A 21,029-nucleotide genomic window follows, 5' to 3' on the forward strand; every position below is an offset into this window, starting at 1 on the left:
GCCCTGCCAGGCTAACAGAAGTAAAAAATAATTAAAGGGCAGCGGGATATTTGATGGCTGAGCTGCCACTGAATGTGTACGAGGCGCATCGCTCTGCAGAAAGGGTTGCCACCTCTTAACACGGCTGCTGCTTCTGGTTAACCAGCTTTTCAAGCATGCTGGCACTGTTGCTGTTGCTAGTGCACTTCAGTTCCGCTCGTAATGTTTTGCACGTTCGCGCATACACAGGGACACTGCCCTGTGGTGCTCACCGCAGGAAAGGATGAAAGAAGGCAAGATGGTGACAGGGAGAAAGTGTTTCCTTGTGGAATCAGGCAAACGGCAGCAATGTCATGTACCCTGTAATTAGCAGCGCTCCCTCTCGCTTGGGTGTGCTCGTCGGTTCTGCAGCCTGGGTTTGTCCAGCAGGTGGGAAAGCAAGAGTGAGGAAGGAAAGGGCAGGCAGGGTCCAGCTCAGACCCGCTGTGACCCAGCACCCATCAGCAGCCACATCCCATGGCATGCAAAAAGAGGGGCACCCAGTTCAGGGAGCTCTGGGGCTGGGCTGGGAAAACCCAGCCTTATTTCAGTGCCTCTCCCCCGATCAGGCAGGGACTGCTGTTGTGTCCTGTGTTTGCCATGGGAAGCTCTGGGAGCTGGATGTGCCCGTGGTAAGCTGTGTTTGCCATGGGAAGCCGAAAGCCAGGAGGGAACCAGCTCCAGCTCCTGCCCAGGCACTTTCCAAGGTCGCCCCAGGCAGCAGAGGCTTTGCTTTCAGTCGAGCCAAGCACACTGTCTGCAGGCTGACCTATAATTAAAGACCTGCAGTTTCCTACTTACCTACTCTTAAAACATCTGTAAGCATAATTACAGTGCACCATTTAAACAGCTTAATATGAGGCAGGCACTCTTCTTCACTGGGAGATGGCTTTTAAGGGCTGGCTGCAGGGTAGGCTCTGCAGAGAAGGCCAGGAGTGCACCCAATTATCTCTCTGCTGGCAGCTGCTGTACTTAAACTTACATTTTCATAGGGGGACACGAGGCTTTTTGTTTTGCTTCATGATGACTCCCATCCCTATTAATGCTTAATTCTCCATGCACCTCTTTAAAAACTAAGGATCCAGCCTTGAGCTTGGACTCCTGCTACCCAATTAACTGCGAATAATGCTACGGAGCCCAGTGCCATCTCCTTACGTCTTCCCTCCTCATTACCTTGATGGGTGCTGACAGCACTCTGTGTTAGCTGAGAAGTATATTTAATATCTGTTTTGCAGGAATTACTCCACTTTTGCCAAAACACATGCTGTTTGCACTGATCATGGTGTCTGTGGTGTAGCAAAGGGTATTCAGAAAGAGACTGAGAGTGATTCCTGGCCAAAGCACAGCTCACATGTCCACAGCCTTCAGCTGTCCTGGGCCTTGCTGCACAGTGGTGGGGGGGGCTATGTGATGTCTGTGTTTGCCTGAGACACACTCCTCATTTGGAGGATTTTTCAGACTGGAAAAAGAGATTAAAAAATCAAATCAATGATGTCTAAAAATCTGAGCTGTTTCCCAGGGACTTTATGTTTTTAACTGGTTTTCTTTTTTTTTCTTTCCTGCTTGCCTGAATCAACACCCAATCTCAGCTATGCCTCTCCTGTGGTATTTGCAACCTCCAGAGGCAATCACGGCCTCTGATCTGTGGTGTCTTTGCAATGTAGTACCCAAAACTGGGGACCCCATGTGGGGATCATTCTGGGGAGGAAGGAACCAAAGTTTCTCAAAATAGGAGTCCAGTTTGAATTCCAAATGGAAGGACTGGATAGCCCACTTATCTGTTGGATAGTCTGGGTGATCCCATGAAGGTTAGAGGCTCTGCAGTGTCCCCCATGTCCCCTTTTCCTAGAGAAGGCACCGAAGGCACTGATATACATGAAAGTAAAATGTGGAACTGAAAAGTTTTCTGCCATTACACACAGTCTGAGAGTTGGTTTTTTTTTTGGTTTTTTTTTTGTTTTGTTTTTTTTTGGTGGGGGGGGTGAGAAAAGAGAAGAGCAGCTGCCTGAATAAGGAACTGGCTAGATGGCTAGGAAGAGCAATTTTTATGAACAAACTATTGCCATGCAAGAAGAGGTCAAATCTGGGCTGGAGAAGAAGTACAGTGAGAATTAAGTTCAGAGATGTTAGATGCTAATATGCATGAGCATAAAAAGGAGAAGACACAGATGGGCAGAGAAGCGAGGCCGCTCACATTTCATGCTGCTCCTTCTCGTTTGCCTGCTAGGCGGTGAGTGCTAGAGGAGCTAAACTTTGGGATTGCAGTTCTCCAAGCAGATGAGCACAACATATCCCCCTGCACCCAGGCAGCGTAGGAACATTGGTTTGGATTTGTGGCTTTTTGTTCGTCTCTTACGATAACAACTCCCCCGGTAACAGCTTATCCCCTGGGGACTGCGCAGACTTCCTGTGATGAGCCCTCTCTTGCATCTGCTTCCCCACGTCACAGCCGAACCCTCATCATCACAAGAACAAATTGCATAACCCAGTCCCCGGAAAAGCCATTTTTGTCCAGCTGCTCGCTCCTGGCTGCATGTGACCCGGGGATCTTATCGACTACGCACCCACCGCCCACACAACCTCCGCCACCGCAGTCACTGGCCCCGCTTTGAGCAAAGGTCCTGCTGGCACCATCCACAGATTCACAGATTCACAGATTTCTCTAGGTTGGAAGAGACCTCAAGATCATCGAGTCCAACCTCCGACCTAACACTAAGTACTCCACTAAACCATATCCCTAAGCTCTACATCTAAACGTCTTTTAAAGACCTCCAGGGATGGTGACTCCACCACCTCCCTGGGCAGCCCGTTCCAATGCTTAATAACCCTTTCGGTAAAGAAGTACTTCCTAACATCCAACCTAAAACTCCCCTGTCGCAACTTTAGCCCATTCCCCCTCGTCCTGTCACTAGGCACGTGGGAGAATAGACCAACCCCCACCTCTCTACAGCCTCCTTTCAGGTAACTGTAGAGAGCGATGAGGTCGCCCCTGAGCCTCCTCTTCTCCAGGCTGAACAAGCCCAGCTCCCTCAGCCGCTCCTCGTAAGACTTGTTCTCCAGACCCCTCACCAGCTTGGTCGCCCTTCTCTGGACTCGCTCGAGCACGTCCATGTCCTTCCTGTAGCGAGGGGCCCAAAACTGAAAACAGTACTCGAGGTGCGGCCTCACCAGAGCCGAGTACAGGGGCACAATCACTTCCCTCGACCTGCTGGCCACACTGCTTCTTATACAGGCCAGGATGCCGTTGGCCTTCTTGGCCACCTGAGCACACTGCTGGCTCATATTCAGCCGACTATCCACCAATACTCCCAGGTCCTTCTCGGCCAGGCAGCTTTCCAGCCACTCATCTCCCAGCCTGTAGCTCTGCTTGGGGTTGTTGCAGCCCAGGTGCAGGACCCGGCACTTGGCCTTGTTGAACTTCATGCAGTTGACCTCAGCCCATCGCTCCAGCCTATCCAGATCCTCCTGCAGAGCCTTCCTGCCCTCGAGCAGATCGACACACGCACTTAGCTTGGTGTCGTCTGCAAACTTACTGAGGGTGCACTGGACGCCCTCATCCAGATCATCAATAAAGATATTAAAGAGGACCGGCCCCAGTACCGAGCCCTGGGGGACTCCACTAGTGACCGGCCTCCAACCAGATTTGACTCCATTCACCACAACTCTCTGGGCCCGGCCATCCAGCCAGTTTCTAACCCAGCGAAGCGTACGCCAGTCCAAGCCCCGAGCAGCCAGTTTCTCGAGGAGAATGTTGTGGGGAACGGTGTCAAAAGCCTTACTGAGGTCAAGGTAGACCACGTCCACAGCCTTTCCCTCATCCACCAAGCGCGTCACTTGGTCATAGAAGGAGATCAGGTTCGTCAAGCAGGACCTGCCTTTCATAAACCCATGCTGACTGGGCCTGATCGCCTGCTTGCCCTGCAAGTGCCGCGTGATGACCCTCAAGATAATCTGCTCCATGAGCTTCCCCGGCACTGAGGTCAAACTGACAGGCCTATAGTTCCCCGGGTCTGCCCTCCGGCCCTTCTTATAGATGGGCGTCACATTGGCTAGCCGCCAGTCAACCGGGACCTCCCCCGATAGCCAGGACTGCCGATAAATGATGGAAAATCCCCACCAAGTGAGTCATGCCTGAGGTGAGATGGCCTCCTTGCATCTCTCTGTCGCTAAACCAGAGCCCTCACAGGACAGTATCAGGGATCCTGAGGCTTTCAGCACCTCTGCTCTTCTGCGTTTTCAATATACACGATGCCCCAGTGGGCCAGCTTTTGTTCTTAGTGAATCCTTGAGGTCTCATCCAGGCCACCTGCTACAGCACGGTGACATTCCATGGTGTCAATGGTCAGGAAATTAAAAACTGGGCCAGACGGTCCTGGTGTTAGCTGTCCAGCCTCTCTTCATGCTCTTCGGCCCCTGGCAAGGACAAATTTCTCTCCTACTTCAGGTGACCAACACTCACCAAAGAGTTCAGGTTTAGGCTTCAGTGGGAGATAAGGATGGTGGGAACAGCCCAGGGGAGAAATTTCTCTCCTTCAATTGTATGGAGAGCTTAAAGGATGAGTTTAAATACAAATAAATGTTTCACATCTGAAGCTAAATTAGACACGGGTTGTTTTCACTTGTGTGCAACCCATTGTGTTTGCTTTGTCCCTACACACCAAAGCCTCAAAGCGTACATTAAGGATGTCTTTGTCCCCTGGAGTTTGGAATATCAGAACTTTCAGCCCAGTAGTATTACTAAGAATATTTCTGTATAGCCTTGCATTAAGTAAATGTAAATTTATTATATTGCACTGAAAGATTCAGACTATCAGAAATGACACTCTCCTGTGTCTGATGGTGAGCCACGTTTCAATGCATTCTTCCAAATAACAGAATATAGAGAGATTTTATTTTCATCCTAATCAAATTGGGACGCTTTTTCATCTAATTATTTTTTGCCTGTAAGACCCGCAAAAGCTAGAAAGCACCTACATACATTTATCTAAATAACTGAAGTAGCATTTTGTGTGGATTCTGTTTGGAAGCAGATGGTTAGGAAGACAGGACTTTGCAAGCATTTAAAAAGTATTTATTATAATAAATGACATATAAATAAGACATACTTAATCTCTTGCTGTATTCCTGCAAGATCTGAATTCTGTTGTGGTTCAAACTACAGGAAAACAAGATTTTTCAGAAGAAGCCAGAGTGTCTTCTTCATCTCCTACTATGATTAAAGTCAGAAGTATTTTTTAAATCAACTTTTCATTTTATTAATTTGTTAAAGATTAATTTTCTCTGAAAATATTTTTCTGTGTCAATTAGCCCATAATAAAACAGGATATCCTGCAGATATAATCCAGTTGCTGCTCCCAGGAAAGACATCTAACAGTTTCAATATAGGTTTGGACAACAAGTGGTCTGAATCTGCTTCTGTACCTGTTTCTGTAACACTGAGTGACCTTAGGTAAGTCAATCTCTGAAACTCAGACATCCTCCTTGAAAAATAAGGATAAATCCCTCCTACCTCACAGGTAAGTTACACCCTCCAACCAAATAAGGTGAGCAGATATCAGTTTGAAGAACAGCAAAGAAATACCCATAAAAGAGCAAATTCAATCCCTCAGACTCTGGAAAAAAATCAGTATTGATCTCAATATCTAAGAAAAGCAGAAGGGAACTTTGTTTGTAAAAGCAGAGAACTGCATAAACATCAGTAGCAATATATTTTCATAAAATGCTTTTTTTCAAAGATCTAAAGAGAACATCCTCTGCAGATTTTTTTGTTTTGTTTTGTTCTATGATTCAGGTTGTAAAAGGCTTATTTGCAAGCCTTAAAGAGCAACTTTGCTCTATTTGCATGGTTTCTTTCAGCTATATATGAAGAAAGAATTATCATCCACCAATCTTTTTTGGCCATCTTTGATCTGGGAGCTGCAGTGATCCATAGGGTGTGCCACCTACATTCTGCTGTAGTAGGAACAATGCTCAGTTTTGCTAGGGATCTGGGGGCTTCATCATTAAACAAGATAACATTAGCAAAAGGTTAATACTTTTAGCTTATCCAAGCACTGAGGGCAATTTCGTAATAAAGACATTCCGAGACAAGGGTAAGACACCTGTGCCTGCTCATGAGAAGCTGCATTGAGAGTGATGAGACTGAGAGCACACAGGCAATGAGACCATGGGTGCACTGAACATTCACAAGGGAGATTGTTGTGGCTGGTAGGAAACCATGAGAAGAGAGGAACAAAAAGATGAGGAGAAGAGTGACTGAAAGCCTTGATGGTACAAACCTACAAAAAGACAAATTTCAGCAGTAGAACATATACAGAAGCAGCTAGATTAAGATGTGGATCAGTTTTGCTTAGGGAATGAGTTGGCCCTCAGATGGACTTTGCTAGCCTGTACATAGAAATCAGTTACTTTATGAAAGGGAAGCTGGAGAATAGGAACAATTTGGGAAAAATTGCTTGAGGACTTTGAACTATCCAGGTTAATTGTAGCTCTAATAAATTTTTATGTTATTGTGCAACAGTTTATTACAAAAATCCTTCTATGTAACTTTGAACATATGCAGAAACTGCTCAGTAGAATATTTTATCAAGAAAAAAAGATATTGAATATGAATTGTCTCTGAAATACAGATGTTATTAGAAGGGAAATCATATCATAATATGTGATTCTACCATGAACCAATGGATTAAGTTTCCCCAGCCAATGACCCCAACTGGGAAGTGATTAATACAGCTCACATGCATGGAGATCATTCACACCAGCGCCCGGTGGCCAGGGGGTGAGCTCTGCCACCAACAGCCACCACTTGTGGCATGGCTGGTTCCCTCAGCAGTTTGCTCAGGGCCAGCCTGATAATGTAGTAAAGATTTCTGAACATGGTAACTTCTTTCCTCTTGGCAGAGTTAAAGTCATTCCTCTTCCTGACCAGTCCAGAGAGATTTTATTCATGACCACACGTTTCACATTAAATATTGGAAGTTATTGGATTACAGCTCTGCAGTATGAAAGGTCAGCCACAGAGTGGACTCTGAGCAGCTCTGTTTTTGTTACATGTCCACGTAAGGACGGGTAATCAGATAATTGCTATGTGTGCTGCATTTCTACTGATTTCTACTCTTGCAGTTCAAAGTTATGTGTAGTTTACAGCCATATACCAGTGCTCTTGAGAAAACACTTAAAAAAACTTTCTCTAAAGTGAATCTAATATTTCCATTTTCCTTTGGGTCTGAAATGTTCTGTGGCTGTGGAGGTTTCCTTGGAAAGCCGAAGGGGAAAGTAAATTTAATTGGACTGTTTCTTAGTTACCTGACCTTTCACAGTCTGTGTGCACTTGGTCTTTCCAATACTCTAGAATCCTAATTAGTTTCTGCTCGCATAATTATCTTTTTTCTTCCTCGATCCTCCTGCAATCTGTTTGGTTGCTTTCTGAAAGCTAGAGCTGAGGTCCACAAAAAAAATCAAATGGGAGAAAATCTTCAGCCGGTGTAACTTGAACTGTCATTGTCGACTTCATTCTAGCCCAGTATTAAAACAAAAATTTGGAAAATTCAACTCAAAAACTGCAAGTATCATGATTTTTCCATATGTAGTCTTTTAAAGTCTTTGGTAGACAGAGATGTCCTATGCACTTCTTTTGTTTCTCAAAGTTACTGTTATTATGGAAACAGATCAAAAGGACAGTTTTTATTCTTATCTTTGTGTGCAGTAATAGTTTATCATATACTCCAATGGCCTTTCTGTTGTAGCTGGGGCTTAAGCTCTACAAAGGGCAAAACTCATTAATTTTTGACTTAACTGTGCCTTTTATCTTGCTAGTTTTCACAAGCTATTTGTTCCTTTCCAAGATAGCTTCCTCTGAGGAAGCAGATTTTTTTTTCCTCAGAAATTAAACTCCAGTTCCAACTATAGATAGTTTTATTTCATATGCTAAATTGTCACAATCAAAGGCAGAATCTATGCTGAACAGGTTTGAAAACATCTGTCTCTTTTCTTTTGACTTTTGAGTCTAATTATCTCACTGCAGATCGTGATTGCTAAGTACGAAATTAAGCTGCCCGACCTCAGCCATCTCGGAGAGCTTGGGGTTTTGTTTTTAGCCCCTTTGTAACTATTTTCCCCACAGCCTTAAATCATGCTGAAATGGAAACAGTAAAAATATGTACCCAGAGAGCAGTCCACATGTGCTGGCACTTTGAAACACCACCACAGGAATTTCTTGCTGTGTATTACAAGAACCGGCCTCTTTCTGCAGAAACCAAGGGCTGTGAAGGACTCTGGTATTTCGAAGAGCGATGGAAAAGTTACAGCCATGGGGAGACCTTTGGAAGCAGCCAGTCCGCACAGGCAAGGGATATAGGACTACCCGTGTCAGCCCATTTTTAACACTTAGGATCAAAAGGGTGTAGGAACAAAATACACAATGGACGATGGAAAAAAGATTAAAATATTACGCAGATGCTAGCAGGGAGACGTGGAGCTCCCGGTGCTGCAGAAAGCTGCAGCTGAATGTTTATTCTGTAAAAGTCTGCCCCGTGATGAATGGAATATTTCTGATCTGCCACGTCTGTGGCAGTGGTCACAGGGACTTTGAAAGCCCAGGTCTGATTCCCTGCTCTCTGTCTTCAGCATGTCACCCACATCCAGGTCTGCAAAGCGATCCCCACAGGTCTCACAGGACGGATCTCTCTCTCTGCGATTCACTCCCCATCCATAAAACGAGGGCTAGGAGCTATGTGACGGGAAATATATTAGGAGCCTGTGAGTCTGAGGTAGCATGGATAGAGACTGAAGAACAAAAGGAGGTAGAAGGAGGTTTCTTTGTTAAACAGGGAGGGGGATGCCATGATCTCCAGTTTCCTCTGCCGATGAACCCATCACTCCTATCATTTTTGTTAGAGAGCGTTGCTTCACCTTGGCTGCCTGTTTTGAGGACAGGTGCTCTGCTTGGCAAGGTTATCCCCAGAAAGTTCAATGAGAATGGTTTGAAAACATGTCAATCTGAGACAACAGGATTTTTATTTCTTCTCACTTTTCTCCCATAGGACCAGAAGTATCTGAAGGGCAAGCCCCAGGAACGGACACTGTCCATATACCGTGTACAGCGAGTTCCAGCCTGCTCCAGCTTCACACCCACAGCCCAACCCCTTCTCCTTCCTCGCCTGTCTCTGTGCCAGGTAATGTCTAACACGTACACCCATGCTGAGGAAGGGAAAAAAAAAAAAAAAGAAAAGAAAAGAAAATAACAACAGTGAATCACAGTGAACCAACCAATCTTTCCACAGAGATTGGAGAAGTCTAGAGGGACCGCTGTTATTTCTATTTCCAGACAGCTTGGTAAGGAGTGCAGATGGGGGTGGGGATGAGGACCAGGTGAGACTGAAGGTTCAGAAGACGGGAGGGAAATCCTGCAGGAGAAAAGGATTTGCTCCTTGCAGGCCATCCAACCAATGTCGTAGATGGAGGGTCAGTCAGGGCTGGGATTTCCAGGTGTTGGGCTCTGCAAAACTGCAGCAATATTTTCCAGATAAGTGCATTTCTCAGGTGAAGGCACATGGCAGCAACACTCCTTATTCCAGTCAACAGACAACTGATGTTTTTCTGTACTGCTTGATTTGTACATCCTGAACTGTGCCTTGGGAACCAGAAAAGACTTTCTGCCATGGAAAGAAAAAATAATAAATTCTAATAAAGGGTGAAGTCAGCTGAAAAACCAGCTTCCTCTGTAAGTGATGGATGGTTCTTGGTTGTAAAAGGTGAGGGGAGCCATTCATTAGTGCTACTTCTTATGTTGCGTTCTTTGTTTTAATTAAGTAAATTACAGACACTGCTGTATAAATGGAAATTTCTGGTATCATATCTTCAATACATTAATAATGTGCACCACTGGTCTTTAGGATATTAAAGAGCCTGTGTCAGACGTACTTTATGGGAAAGCAGACCTGAGCATAAAGAAATGGCACAGCCCTGGTGAGACCTGGTGTGTCGGGGCATCGTGTTGCTTTCAGTTTGTAAATGAGATTTGCACATGCTCTACTTCTGATACATAACGCAGGAGTACATACACATAAACTTTTTCTAATCCCATGTGTGGTTTAAGGAAGTCACTAGCAGCATTACATGATGTCATCCATACCTTTTGAGTGAGTCTGGAGAGACTTTAGTGTTTTTACTAAACTTAGACTATTTGGGGGCCCCTCTGGAGACACTCAGGCAGGTCAGACTGCTTTGCTACAGCTCCACACCTCGAGGTGCATGGGTCTCAGGTGCTGCACACAGCCTGCAAGCAGGAGTCAAAGCTTCTTTATCCCTTCCTCTCTCCAGCATGTCCCCCCAGAATCCCCAGGCATCCTCCTGTTTGCACAAAATGTCACTTCAGTCTTGGACATCCTTCCCTTGGGCTCACATCATGGTGCTATGACCACACGTACAAGATGCAGGCTCTGCTGCTAGCCCTGCCTCTGAACAAATGCCTGGAGAGCTAACCACAGCCCTGGTTGTGATTTTGGGAAAGGAGATCCCATACTGTGTGTGGTTTAACATTGCTATGTTTAGCATTTTCTTTTAAGCTACGTAATTATAGACAAGCCCCATGATACTTTGGACTAGAGGTTTGGGATTTTCTTTTCAATGATCTTTTGGGCTCATCTTTAGAGAGAAGTTGCTAATTTATATTTTAAACCAGAAGCTGTCTTCATCAGGTCTCAAGTACAAAATAGCAGTGTCTGCATGTCATTACGTGATCTTGCTTTGCAGATAAAACAAATCCCGCTTTAATGGAGTGCAGGGGTGATCAAACCCCACCTGCAGAGGATGAGGACAAGGATGAAGAGGAAGGTGAGGAGGGTTGCTTGGCAGCTGTTTCCCTGGCTGCAGGGAGCACGAGCCCCCACAAACATGATGCTCGAAAGAAAGGTGGGAAGAGCAGAGATGTAGCACGTGGCCCATCTCCAGCTGAGTCCCATCTCACCTCCAGGAGTTGCTGCTTCACAGGAAAGCAGGAATCTCCCAGGGGAGTTTAGCCTTCAGGGCGATGTGTGGCTCCACATCTGCCCTACCCTGGTACTTTCTCCATGCCAAGTGCCACAGCCACTGGCACGCTTACACAGCTGAGCTGAGAGGAGGGCTAAAAATAACAGGCAGGAGACCTATAGTATTTCAAAACACTTCAGTGACAATCACAAATTATAATTAATGATGTTCCTGCTGTGAAACAATTTCCAGAGATGAGTGTCTTAAATTACTGGACAGGCCAATGTTTGGATGTAGGCCCCTAACAGAAAGCCTCAAGTCAATAAAAGAAGCAACCTCACTACTCACCAATTAAAAATACAAATACCAGTTTACCCTATGAGCAAGCCTTGGACATCCCATGTTAATTGTTTAAAATCCTCTTATTGCCTGCTCCTTTCTGTAGCTCTGCATTTCATAATTTAAGCTAGTTACAATATTAATTTAATGAAGTCATCACCATTACTGCCATGGAGCTTCTGCCTAGCAAATAAAGCAATGTCCTCTCACTGATTATCCCTTACCACTTCCCTTCATTTTCCCCAGAAACCATAATCCCAGCTAGTTTAGGAGGGTAGTGTAAGTGGGCATTGGCCTAACAGAACCGCTTTCTGGAAGGAAGAGTGTAAAGGAAAATCAGCAGAGTGATTTATAGCTTGCAGCCAAAGCCAGTGGCTTAACCAACTTATCTGCTCAGGTATCACAGAGAAAGTCAGGAGATTAAAGACTGAGAAGGCTAGAATAATTTTCTATAAAAATCGTCTAGGGATAACCAGAATTATTTAAGTGGAAGGGTAGTACAAGATGAAATGGATATATATATAGGTCTTGAATACATTTGAGGGTGGAATTGGGTTTCTAACCACTGTGCTGAAATTCTGAAACCCTCCCTCAGACCCCATGGTTGAGGAAGGAACCTAAACTGTTTAAAGATGGATCTTGGCAGCTCTCTGGGTGGCAGCTGGTAACAGAACAGAAGGAATCCTCAAGTTAGTAATTAAAGGCCCTGAAGGGTGGTTTTCCCTGTGAGAGGTTGAAAGGAGATTTGCTGAGTAACTGTTAATGAATTTGATTGCACCGTATTTATGCCATTAATTAATTCGGTTCTTCTGACCTCCCAGTGATTGCCTGACAGACCACAAGAACTTTTTGACTTGAGGGGTTTTTCTTGACTTCTTCCAAATCAGCAGAGGCTGCTCACACTTTGAGCTGGGACGCTGGGAGTGGTGAGATGCCACCCCCACTTGCATTCAGAAATCTCTTCAGGAAGCAGAAGGTGCAGTTTGCAGAAGATCAAAGTCATCCCAGCCACCAGACCTGAGCTCAGGAACGTGCACCCCTCCAGCACTGCCCTAGAGCCCTGCCAGGGAGGGAGGGAGGTCCATGCTGGTTGTCAAATGGGCATCGCACACCCCAACTGCTCAGCTGCTGCGGGCATCCTGGGACGCAGACATGGGCTTCGTCCTCTTCCTTCAGGATGCTGGCTTTAAGGCCTGGCCATAACAATTTTTACTGATCATAACAGTTTTTTTTTTTCATGAAGCCTTAAGAAGCTCACAGAAAGTGTAATTTCCAGCTCCTCTGCATTACACTGTAGGTGAATTGCTTCCAGCAGACTAGCCACTGGAAGACAAACATCTTAATTACATCAGTTTTATGATGTATTTTATTTAAAAGAGTCTTTCATTTTCACTTGGTATCCAGGAGTTTTACTATTATGTTGATCTTGCAAGAAATAAACAGTATTTACAGGACACAGGAACTTTAATTATCCATTGCCCTATAGTCAAGACTATCCCAGCATAGAAAAAATCCAAGGAGAAAAGTTGCAAAGAAATAGAAGGAACATAGTCTTACATTATTAAAATATAAAAAATAAAATAAAATATAAAAAATAAAAATAAAAACCTACTGTAGACATTATTTTATCCTTTTCCTTTGGAGCTATTAATCTCCGTGGAGCTGTATCACTTCACTAAGTTTCTGGGAGAGGACTTGGCAAATCTGAAATGAATTCCAGGCCTCAGATAATGAAAAAGGCTGCAGGAACATTTGCTTACAAAAAGTAATGTCCAAAATGTTGCTTAGAATTTTTTTATTTTTTTTAAAAGCCACAGAGAAGTCAGACCTGCCCTGAGTGAGGTTAGACTGAAAACTATTTATAGAATTTCCATAAGACTTTGTAAGGGTTGCTGAAAGTTCATTGCAGGGAGTATCTGCTCTTTTCAGCTTCCAGCCTTCTTAACAATCCCAAGTTAATAAACTTTAGGAAAGTACAGGCTTTGCTTCCCTGTACAGCTTGTACTCTTCAAGCCTTGCATAGATGAAGCCTTAACATAAATTACAAACTACGTATATAAACTGACAGCTCACTGACATTACTAAACCATTATATTTTTATTAGATAAAATCTGAGAATGTTTCTTATTTTCTCAGATATTAAGATGTCTACAATTTGTTTAATATATAACAGAATTAAATCAATTAGTACCTTGCTGTGAGCAAAAAAATATAATCATCTGAACATGGGACGCAAGAGGATCAGTGTTACAAGATCAACATCTAAGAGCAGAAGCACGGTATTAGATATCCTGCCCCTGAAAATCTATTGAAAGTTGCTTTTCAAAACTCAGTATGAAAAGAATTGATCTTGAGGTGGACCAAAAGTGTAAGGAAAATATGAAAATTGATAAAAGTTTTTCTTTCATCCTTACTGTGCATACTTGGTAATTTTGTGTTCTCCTTCCATAATCTGTATTTACTCCATTTACATTCAAGGGTTCTTTGCTGGATTTTTGCTGCCAATTTCAGTATGTTAATGCAATTCACACAACTATTTTATTGGTTTTATTCTGCGCCATATGAAGGCCAGCAATTTGAACCCTCTAGGATTTATACTTGTCTTTTTAGGAGACTTCAGAGATGTGTGGTTTTTGATAAAAGATATCTTAGTTGTTATTTTCACTTCTAATAAGATCTGTGCTTTCAAATTATATTTTCATTTTCACAACAGAGGCTCATTTTGGCTCTTGAGTTTTGATTACAACATGCCAGAAACCCTGTGTTTTCATAATACCAGATAAAAAAAACATACATTTTAAGCATTTTTCAGCAACCAAGTGTGAAAAGTTGAAGGAATCTGTTAACATATTGATTGCTTTGAGCACTGCTTTAAATTAGCTTTCTGTTCCTCTCCATATGGTTTCCCATTAAATTTAAATAAATTAAAGTTCAATTATCTGGAAGAGAGGTGCAGAGTCCTTCTCAAGCTGCCGGATGAATTATCTCCCAGCCTCCTCTGTCAGAAATTCATCAGGACTTCTGCCTTTGGGTATTGTGTATGCCACTACAACCAACCACCTTTAGCCAAGATTTCCACACTGGTGCCAAGCACACTTTCAGAAATAGCCCTGTGATTGGAAATGACTTTCTCTCTGCACTATTATGTGAGTCATCCCTGTAAGAAAAAAAAATAAATAAAAGAAAAAGTTCATCAACTGGAGAGGCTCTGCTTTGACACACACAACAGTTTTCAGTCTGCAGAGATACAGCAGACATAAACAGGGGGCTACGCTGCAGATGGCGTCTTTCGTTCTGGAAATAAAACATGCAGCGTGTGCCTGCCGTCGGGTGCTCAGCACGCGGGGGGGTGGAGGACGATGAGTAGCACCCCTGCCATTCACACAATTAGGTTAAAAAAAAAAATCCATTTCCATCTGGTGCTTTTTTGGGACAAAGGTATTTTGCAGGGGCTTTAGAATAATGCCTGGAGGCTATGGGATGAGTGTTGGATGTCCTCTTTGAACACACAACGTGTCACCTGTTGGCTCCACGTCCTTGAACAGGGATTGCAGTTCCTGCCCACAGCACAGCACCCTGGCACCAGCCCCGCATGGGAAGCCTGGGAAGCCATCTGATCAAGGAAGGAAGGCGGAAACTCCGTGCCAGATTCGGTGCTCTCATTCTTTTTTACATTCTTCTTTATGCAGAGGAACATAAAACATATCCATCCTGCAATTTCTGTCAGTGGTAGAGATGATCCCTGAAGGCAAAAACTCCTCATTATAGTCACTGCCTGCAAAGTCACATTCTCCTTACCAAAAAAAAAAAATATATATATATCAAAAGTAAGAAGACCTTAATGGGGACATGATCAACAAGGAAAACCCAGCCTTGGTGAGCTGAAGAAGCTGGATGCCATGGTGGCTGCAAGCCCTGAGCTGGGGCATTGGGCTGGGGGCACAATGGGATAAAGCTGGGCCCAGCTGATGGGGAGAGCAATGACCTTCTAGAAGCCATCGGGAAAAGCATGGTTTTGAGTGTTTGGTCCTGGGCTGATGGAAAGCATCAATTTTCCTCTTTCCTCTGCTTAAATTGTGACTCTGTGCCTTAAAAGTCTGTGCCCTCCCATAAAACCTGCCGTGCCACCACCTCCTGGAGACTTACCTCCAGTGGCCCCAGGCGGGTTGTTCCTTTTACTGAACGTGCCATTCATCCGTACCAAGGACTACACAGTTTTACTATGTGAAAATACATTAAATGACTGAATTATTTGTTTTCAAACAACTTGCTGTGCAATCACACAGCGGACAAGAGTCCATGGTGCTTTGCAATTTGCTCTGCACACGTGGCAGCTCAAAAGAAGCCCTCAGCAGACAGGGGTCAATGAACAAAACACCCCTTTTAGCGAGCCTTGGCATATTCACCCCCAAACAAATCAGGAGGGCTATTGTCTATTGTGTCAGGACTCAGTATTTGTTTAAGAGGGAAATTATTCATAGTAATGGGCCTATCCAGTTGATAGTCTCTATTTTCAAAATTCCCAGAGTATGCATTTAATTTGAAGAGATAAGACAATTACAGGGTTTTTATACTAGATTTTATAGCACTATTAAATTTCCCAACAGTGCTGTAAAAAATTAATAAAATCAACTGCTGATATTGTACAAAAATAAAATAAAATAAAACAAACACAGCTAGCATTAAGGGCTAGGGTTTTTTTTTTAAAGGTTTTCCTGCTGCTGCTGTTTCTGCACAGAGAGACAAATGATTTTTGTTCCCTCAAGTTGGTCTCACTTGCAGGGCATGGCAGAAACCCAGATGCACTTGGATCCCTCAAAGCTCAGCAGTGAGCAAGGCCATGGGCTGTGAGGCAGGAGGAGAGAAACACATGAGCGATGAGCAATGACCAAAATGCCAGTGCTGCAACAGGCATTGAGCAGTCATTAAGCCACGACCAAATGACGCTCAACGTGGCCAAAGTAGAGCATTGCCTCTTCTGCCCATCACAAATTTAAATTGTGAAGGTGATTTGTCCAGCTGGCACCCACAAGGTCTTAGGACTTGAGAATCTCTGGGCTCACTGCTGCTCCCAAACATCAGTATTCATAGCTTCTCCTGCACCATGTAGATTTATTTAAATTGGGTGGATGGCTGTGCAGAGATGGATGCTGGTCTTTCTGTGTACTCCCGAAAATGAAATTTTCCGTTCTTGTAATATAGTGCTAAAAGTCTAACTCAGATGTGCAAAAGCACCTCCGAGGTAGAAGCTGTCTAAATCATGCATTGCAAATTCCCTGTTACATTACTGGGGGAAAAAATCCTTTCACATTGCCTCACTCAAGCTGCTTTAATCAATAGTTATCAGTCATTTCATTTCCCTTGATAAGTGCTTCTTCCCCTGAAACCTTACTGCTTTCTACAGCTGAGATGTTTTCAACCTCTACTTGGAACAGAACTTATTCCCTCCAGTGTAATTTTCATTTTAACCTTTCCTCAATGGCCTAGAAATAATAAATTGCTAAAATTACTTTAATAGATTAGAAATTTAAACCTCTTAGAGATAACCACCTCAACAATGTTACGACTCAGTGATAAGGCAAAGAATAACAAATCTTAAAGGTTACTGAACTAAGACTTACATTTTAAGGCTGCTGAAACACAGGGCATTGTTACGGCTCTGCAATTAAATAATGTTACCCAGTGTTATGGTTCCACGTGCTATTCAAAATCCTCCATTCTGAAATTGCCTTCTTAAATGGAAACTCCAAAGGCAGTAATTACCAATGGAGGAAAACAAATACTTTCAATATTCCCCCTTGGCCTTCCCAATGGTGAAAGCACTCTGGTGCTCCCTCTGTAACCTTCTGGGCACTGGGGGAATGAGGGTTTTCAGCTTTAATCTTCAGGTCAATTACGTGTCTCCATCACTTGGCATTTTGAATGTGAACCATGCTGACCTATTTAAAAATTCTTGCATCTTTGCTAATAACCAGAAAGTCTTTTGGGAAATGCTGGAAGTAGTGGGGTTTTCCTTGCCTCTGCAGGGACTGAAAGACTGTTTTCTACAGGATATTTTCAAGAGAATTGCCGGTTTTAACTCACAACATCCCATATGATCACCCCTTACTGTCTGCAGTAGGATCCCAGCAAGCTAATAGATTTTAATAAAGTGTTATCACACAGTCTTATCTTTGCAGCAGTCTATGCATAAATAAGTGCATAATTCATCACAAAAAGGTGGTGAATTTGGATGTTTGCCTTTAAATGACCAGCAAGACTGTGAACTTGGAGAGGACAAGCCCAGAGGCAGAAGAGTGGCTGGTCTCCAAAACTGCATCCTTTGATCATCAGCCGAGTAGGCTCTGCAGACCCCGACGTTGTGAGTGCGCATGAACTAACCCCTACTGAGACACAAATGTATTTGCAGACAGTAGAAAAACAAGAAAAGGAACACTGCAAAAAATGTGTGGTTTTTTTTTTTTTTTCTGAAAATGAACAGAGCTACCAGACTGCTGGTATTCCCACCGGTGCGAAAAAAGCTGCATTAAACAAGATGCTGGGCACCTCTTGTCTTGGATTCTCCCCAGCCATAGACAGAGCCAGCACGGTTCCCCACCATCTGTATGAAAACTGCATGGGGATAGATATCAAGAGAGGCTCTCTGGGGAGAAAAGATCCAATTCTGGTTAAGCCAAAAATGTTAAAATTCAGCATTTAACTCTGACATTCTGAAATGCTTTGAGGGTCATTTCTATAGATTTCATAGTTTCTTCTGAGCTTTTGTGGTAAGTGGAGCATATGGGTCTAGAATCAGAGGTGACCGTCGCGACTTCTCATTGCCCAAACTTCAGCCAGGGCATTCCCCAGAAGCATCCCTTGGATGCACATCTGATAACTTAGCCCCCTAAGAATAGGCTCAAGTCTGGCTTTGTTAGCTGGCATCATTGCAAATACCTTACTTCTAATGGGCTACTTGTGGTGCAAAATGCCTTCTAAAAATACTTGATAATTTCAGTAGTTGGGCTGAATCAGCATGGTGTTAAAACGTTGCCTCTATGTTGTGATTTTTCCTGTTGCAGCCAACAGTTACAAAGGCCCAGTAACAGCCTCCTGTAGTTAGCATCTCTGTATTTATCTGCATATGATTTATTTTTAACCTGTTTTTCTCAGATGCTAGCTGGGAGATACTTCATTGTGCTGTGTTTTCCTTATTTATCAGCCTTGAAATTGTGAAAAATCTCACTTCATTCAGTCTGTGTTCTCCTCCCATGTAAATGCTTTAGCATCAATATCCTAAGGTGGCTTCTTTTCAGGTTCAATGTGATATTTATGACAAACTATTTCCAAGATTTGTCGTCTTGATCAACAGTTGTCAAATGTGACTTTCCAACTCAGACAAAAAGAATGAGGAAAACGGTATGTTTTGGTTTAAAGGAAGTTATTTTCAGCTTCTTTCTTTTTTTTTTTTATTTTTTTTTTTTGAGAACCTATGAACTTGAGGTCACTACTGGCTATCTCTTCCAAATTTCCTCCCTGCCACAAGATTAACAAAAAATATTGCACTAATTAACCTCAGGGGAGTTGCCGGAGAAGTAAAGACAAATTGTGCGCAGCTTTTAAAGCAATCACTTACAATCACACCAGAACAATTGTTTCTATCAGGGTGGGTTCCCACTTTCCCATTACTCTTGTCCATGCATGTCAAGCACAGAAAAGGCGCTGGATAGAACGTCCGTTCATCCTGCACCCAAAAAGAAAGTCTTGTGACTTTTTTCCCAACCCTAAAGGAGACAGCAGCCAGGGTAGGATGACTGAGAGTGGGGCTTCCCAATCCCATGAAGTCCCCATGCCATGGGTGCCCCCTTACATCACCACATGAGAGCTGTGCAGCTGCCGAGCTCACCCACGTAGGTGGGGTTGTGGTGGCTCCTCGGCAAATAGTTAAGATGGTTGAATGAGTTCCAGAAACTAACTGCTGTGTCGTGGGTTGACCTCGGCAGAACTAAGCTGTGACTGAATGCATGATGCATACACCACATGGCATTAACTCATCACAGATGTGGTAGAAGGATGGGAATTTTGCAGCATGTTTTCTGCTCCCTGGACATCTTCAAGTTAATTAAAATGTCACTGAGACATTCATAACATGAGTTGTATTTTTAAAGTGAGTTTCAATTCAGCGGGCCTGGATCCTGTTCAGGAGAAGGCTCAGCATTTACCTGTGCTCCTCCATCCCAATTTGGGATCAGCTCCCCCAGAGCTCACAGGACAGGCAGGCTGCCCTGGAACAGCCAGCACGGAGCCACCAGCACTCAGCTTATCCTGCAGGCTAGAGAAGAGCTGCCAAAGGGCTTTTCTGTGACAAAAAATCATGAAATCCCAGTTATTTGAATACACATCAGCAGTATCTGATGACATCAGCTTGACAAATCCAGCACACTGAGTATCTCACGCTTGACGACTTTACAAATATTTTTTCAGCTTGTGATAACAGAAGGCTGCCAGTCATAACTGCCTCACATGTTGTGCTCACAACAAATATTTGGTTTCAGCGTAAATAATAGGAAGTTATTTATTGCTCTGCTGTGATCTACCCCAAAATTGCACCAGAAATGTCACTGCTACTAAAGTGATTATCTGGGCACATTTGTAGTCCTCACAACATTTATTTTAACCTTCTCCTCAGAGCACAAAATTTACTAGCAATGCAAGGAGACTTTCCAGTAAGTAAATTCTAGTTCAAGGAAGGAAAAAAAAAATTATGTCTTGGGGCAGGATCCACCCACTCTCTGAGTTGCTCGTGAAACATCTTTCTCATCAAGTCTTGGCACATAATGCAAATCCCTGTACAATAGTTGCAGGATATCAGTCAGTAAGGCTAAACATTGGCAAAATTTCTCTTTTTCCTTCCAATATGTTTACCTCAGACATTAAAATAAATGCCTGCTGTGGAATATTGGAGATGTGTGGAAGGTAACAGAGACTCCCACTGCACCACTCAGCCGGAGGAGGATGCAGAGGGAAGAGTTTCCACTCTCACCCCTGCTCTCCTGTTTCTCCCTCAGCTTCAGGGAATGCTAACCCACCGCAAAGGCTGAGCTTTAAGGAGCCACACAGGTTCAACCGCAGGTGAATGTGCATCATCTAATGAGTCTGGCAGCAGATGAAGTGCTTCACCCAGGGAGAACATGTCAGCATCGTTAGGGAACGATGGTATGTCCCTAAAACAATGCATGGACCCAGACAGTGGAGACCATAAGGCTGAAATTCAGGCTTGGAGCTGTGAGCCCATAGACTCATTAGGAAAACTCATTAATTTCCACCTCAGATCTGCTGGCCCTTCTTGGAAAGGACCACTTTGTGTCTCAGCTTGGACTAACCACACACCGCAGCGATGCACAGAGGAATACTGCAATGCCATGGGCAAACACTACAAAACATTCAATTGCCGTGCCATTATTTTTCCAGAAACATGCTTTTCTTATTGAGAAAAGAGTTGCAGCTACGCAGTTTGCACTGGAGAGGGATGGCAGCAGTGGAAATATTGACCTTGCTTCCCTAAGTACGTAGTTCCTGCAAGTTCAATGAAATGTGGACTGCATGTGAAATATTTCTCCACTTCTCCTGCTGTGTGTAAATCTTGTCCTCAGACTTAGTGAATATTAAATTATTATTTTCATTTTGATGTACACCTTAGGATGCTGATGGAATTGAGTACTGTT

At 43.6% G+C, this 21,029-nt stretch overlaps 1 protein-coding gene across 2 annotated transcripts in view; it reads left to right on the forward strand.

Annotated features, from left to right (window-relative positions):
* Positions 1-16,023, forward strand: part of LOC310902675 (uncharacterized protein) — a 36,925-nt gene extending 20,902 nt beyond the window's left edge. Inside the window, exons 5-7 of one of the 2 annotated variants that reach the window (XM_083844568.1) lie at positions 9,060-9,191; positions 10,771-10,851; positions 12,147-16,023. In XM_083844568.1, coding sequence (XP_083700694.1) covers positions 9,060-9,191; positions 10,771-10,851; positions 12,147-12,157 — 224 coding nt within the window. In that variant the 3' untranslated portion in view covers positions 12,158-16,023. Of the gene's footprint in view, positions 1-9,059; positions 9,192-10,770 lie in introns of both variants that reach the window. The other variant, XM_083844567.1, reaches the window with a different exon arrangement.
* The last annotated feature ends 5,006 nt before the right edge of the window (positions 16,024-21,029 follow it).

Source organism: Anser anser (genome assembly GCF_964211835.1).
Source record: "Anser anser genome assembly, chromosome: 7".
Classification (NCBI taxonomy): domain Eukaryota; kingdom Metazoa; phylum Chordata; class Aves; order Anseriformes; family Anatidae; genus Anser; species Anser anser.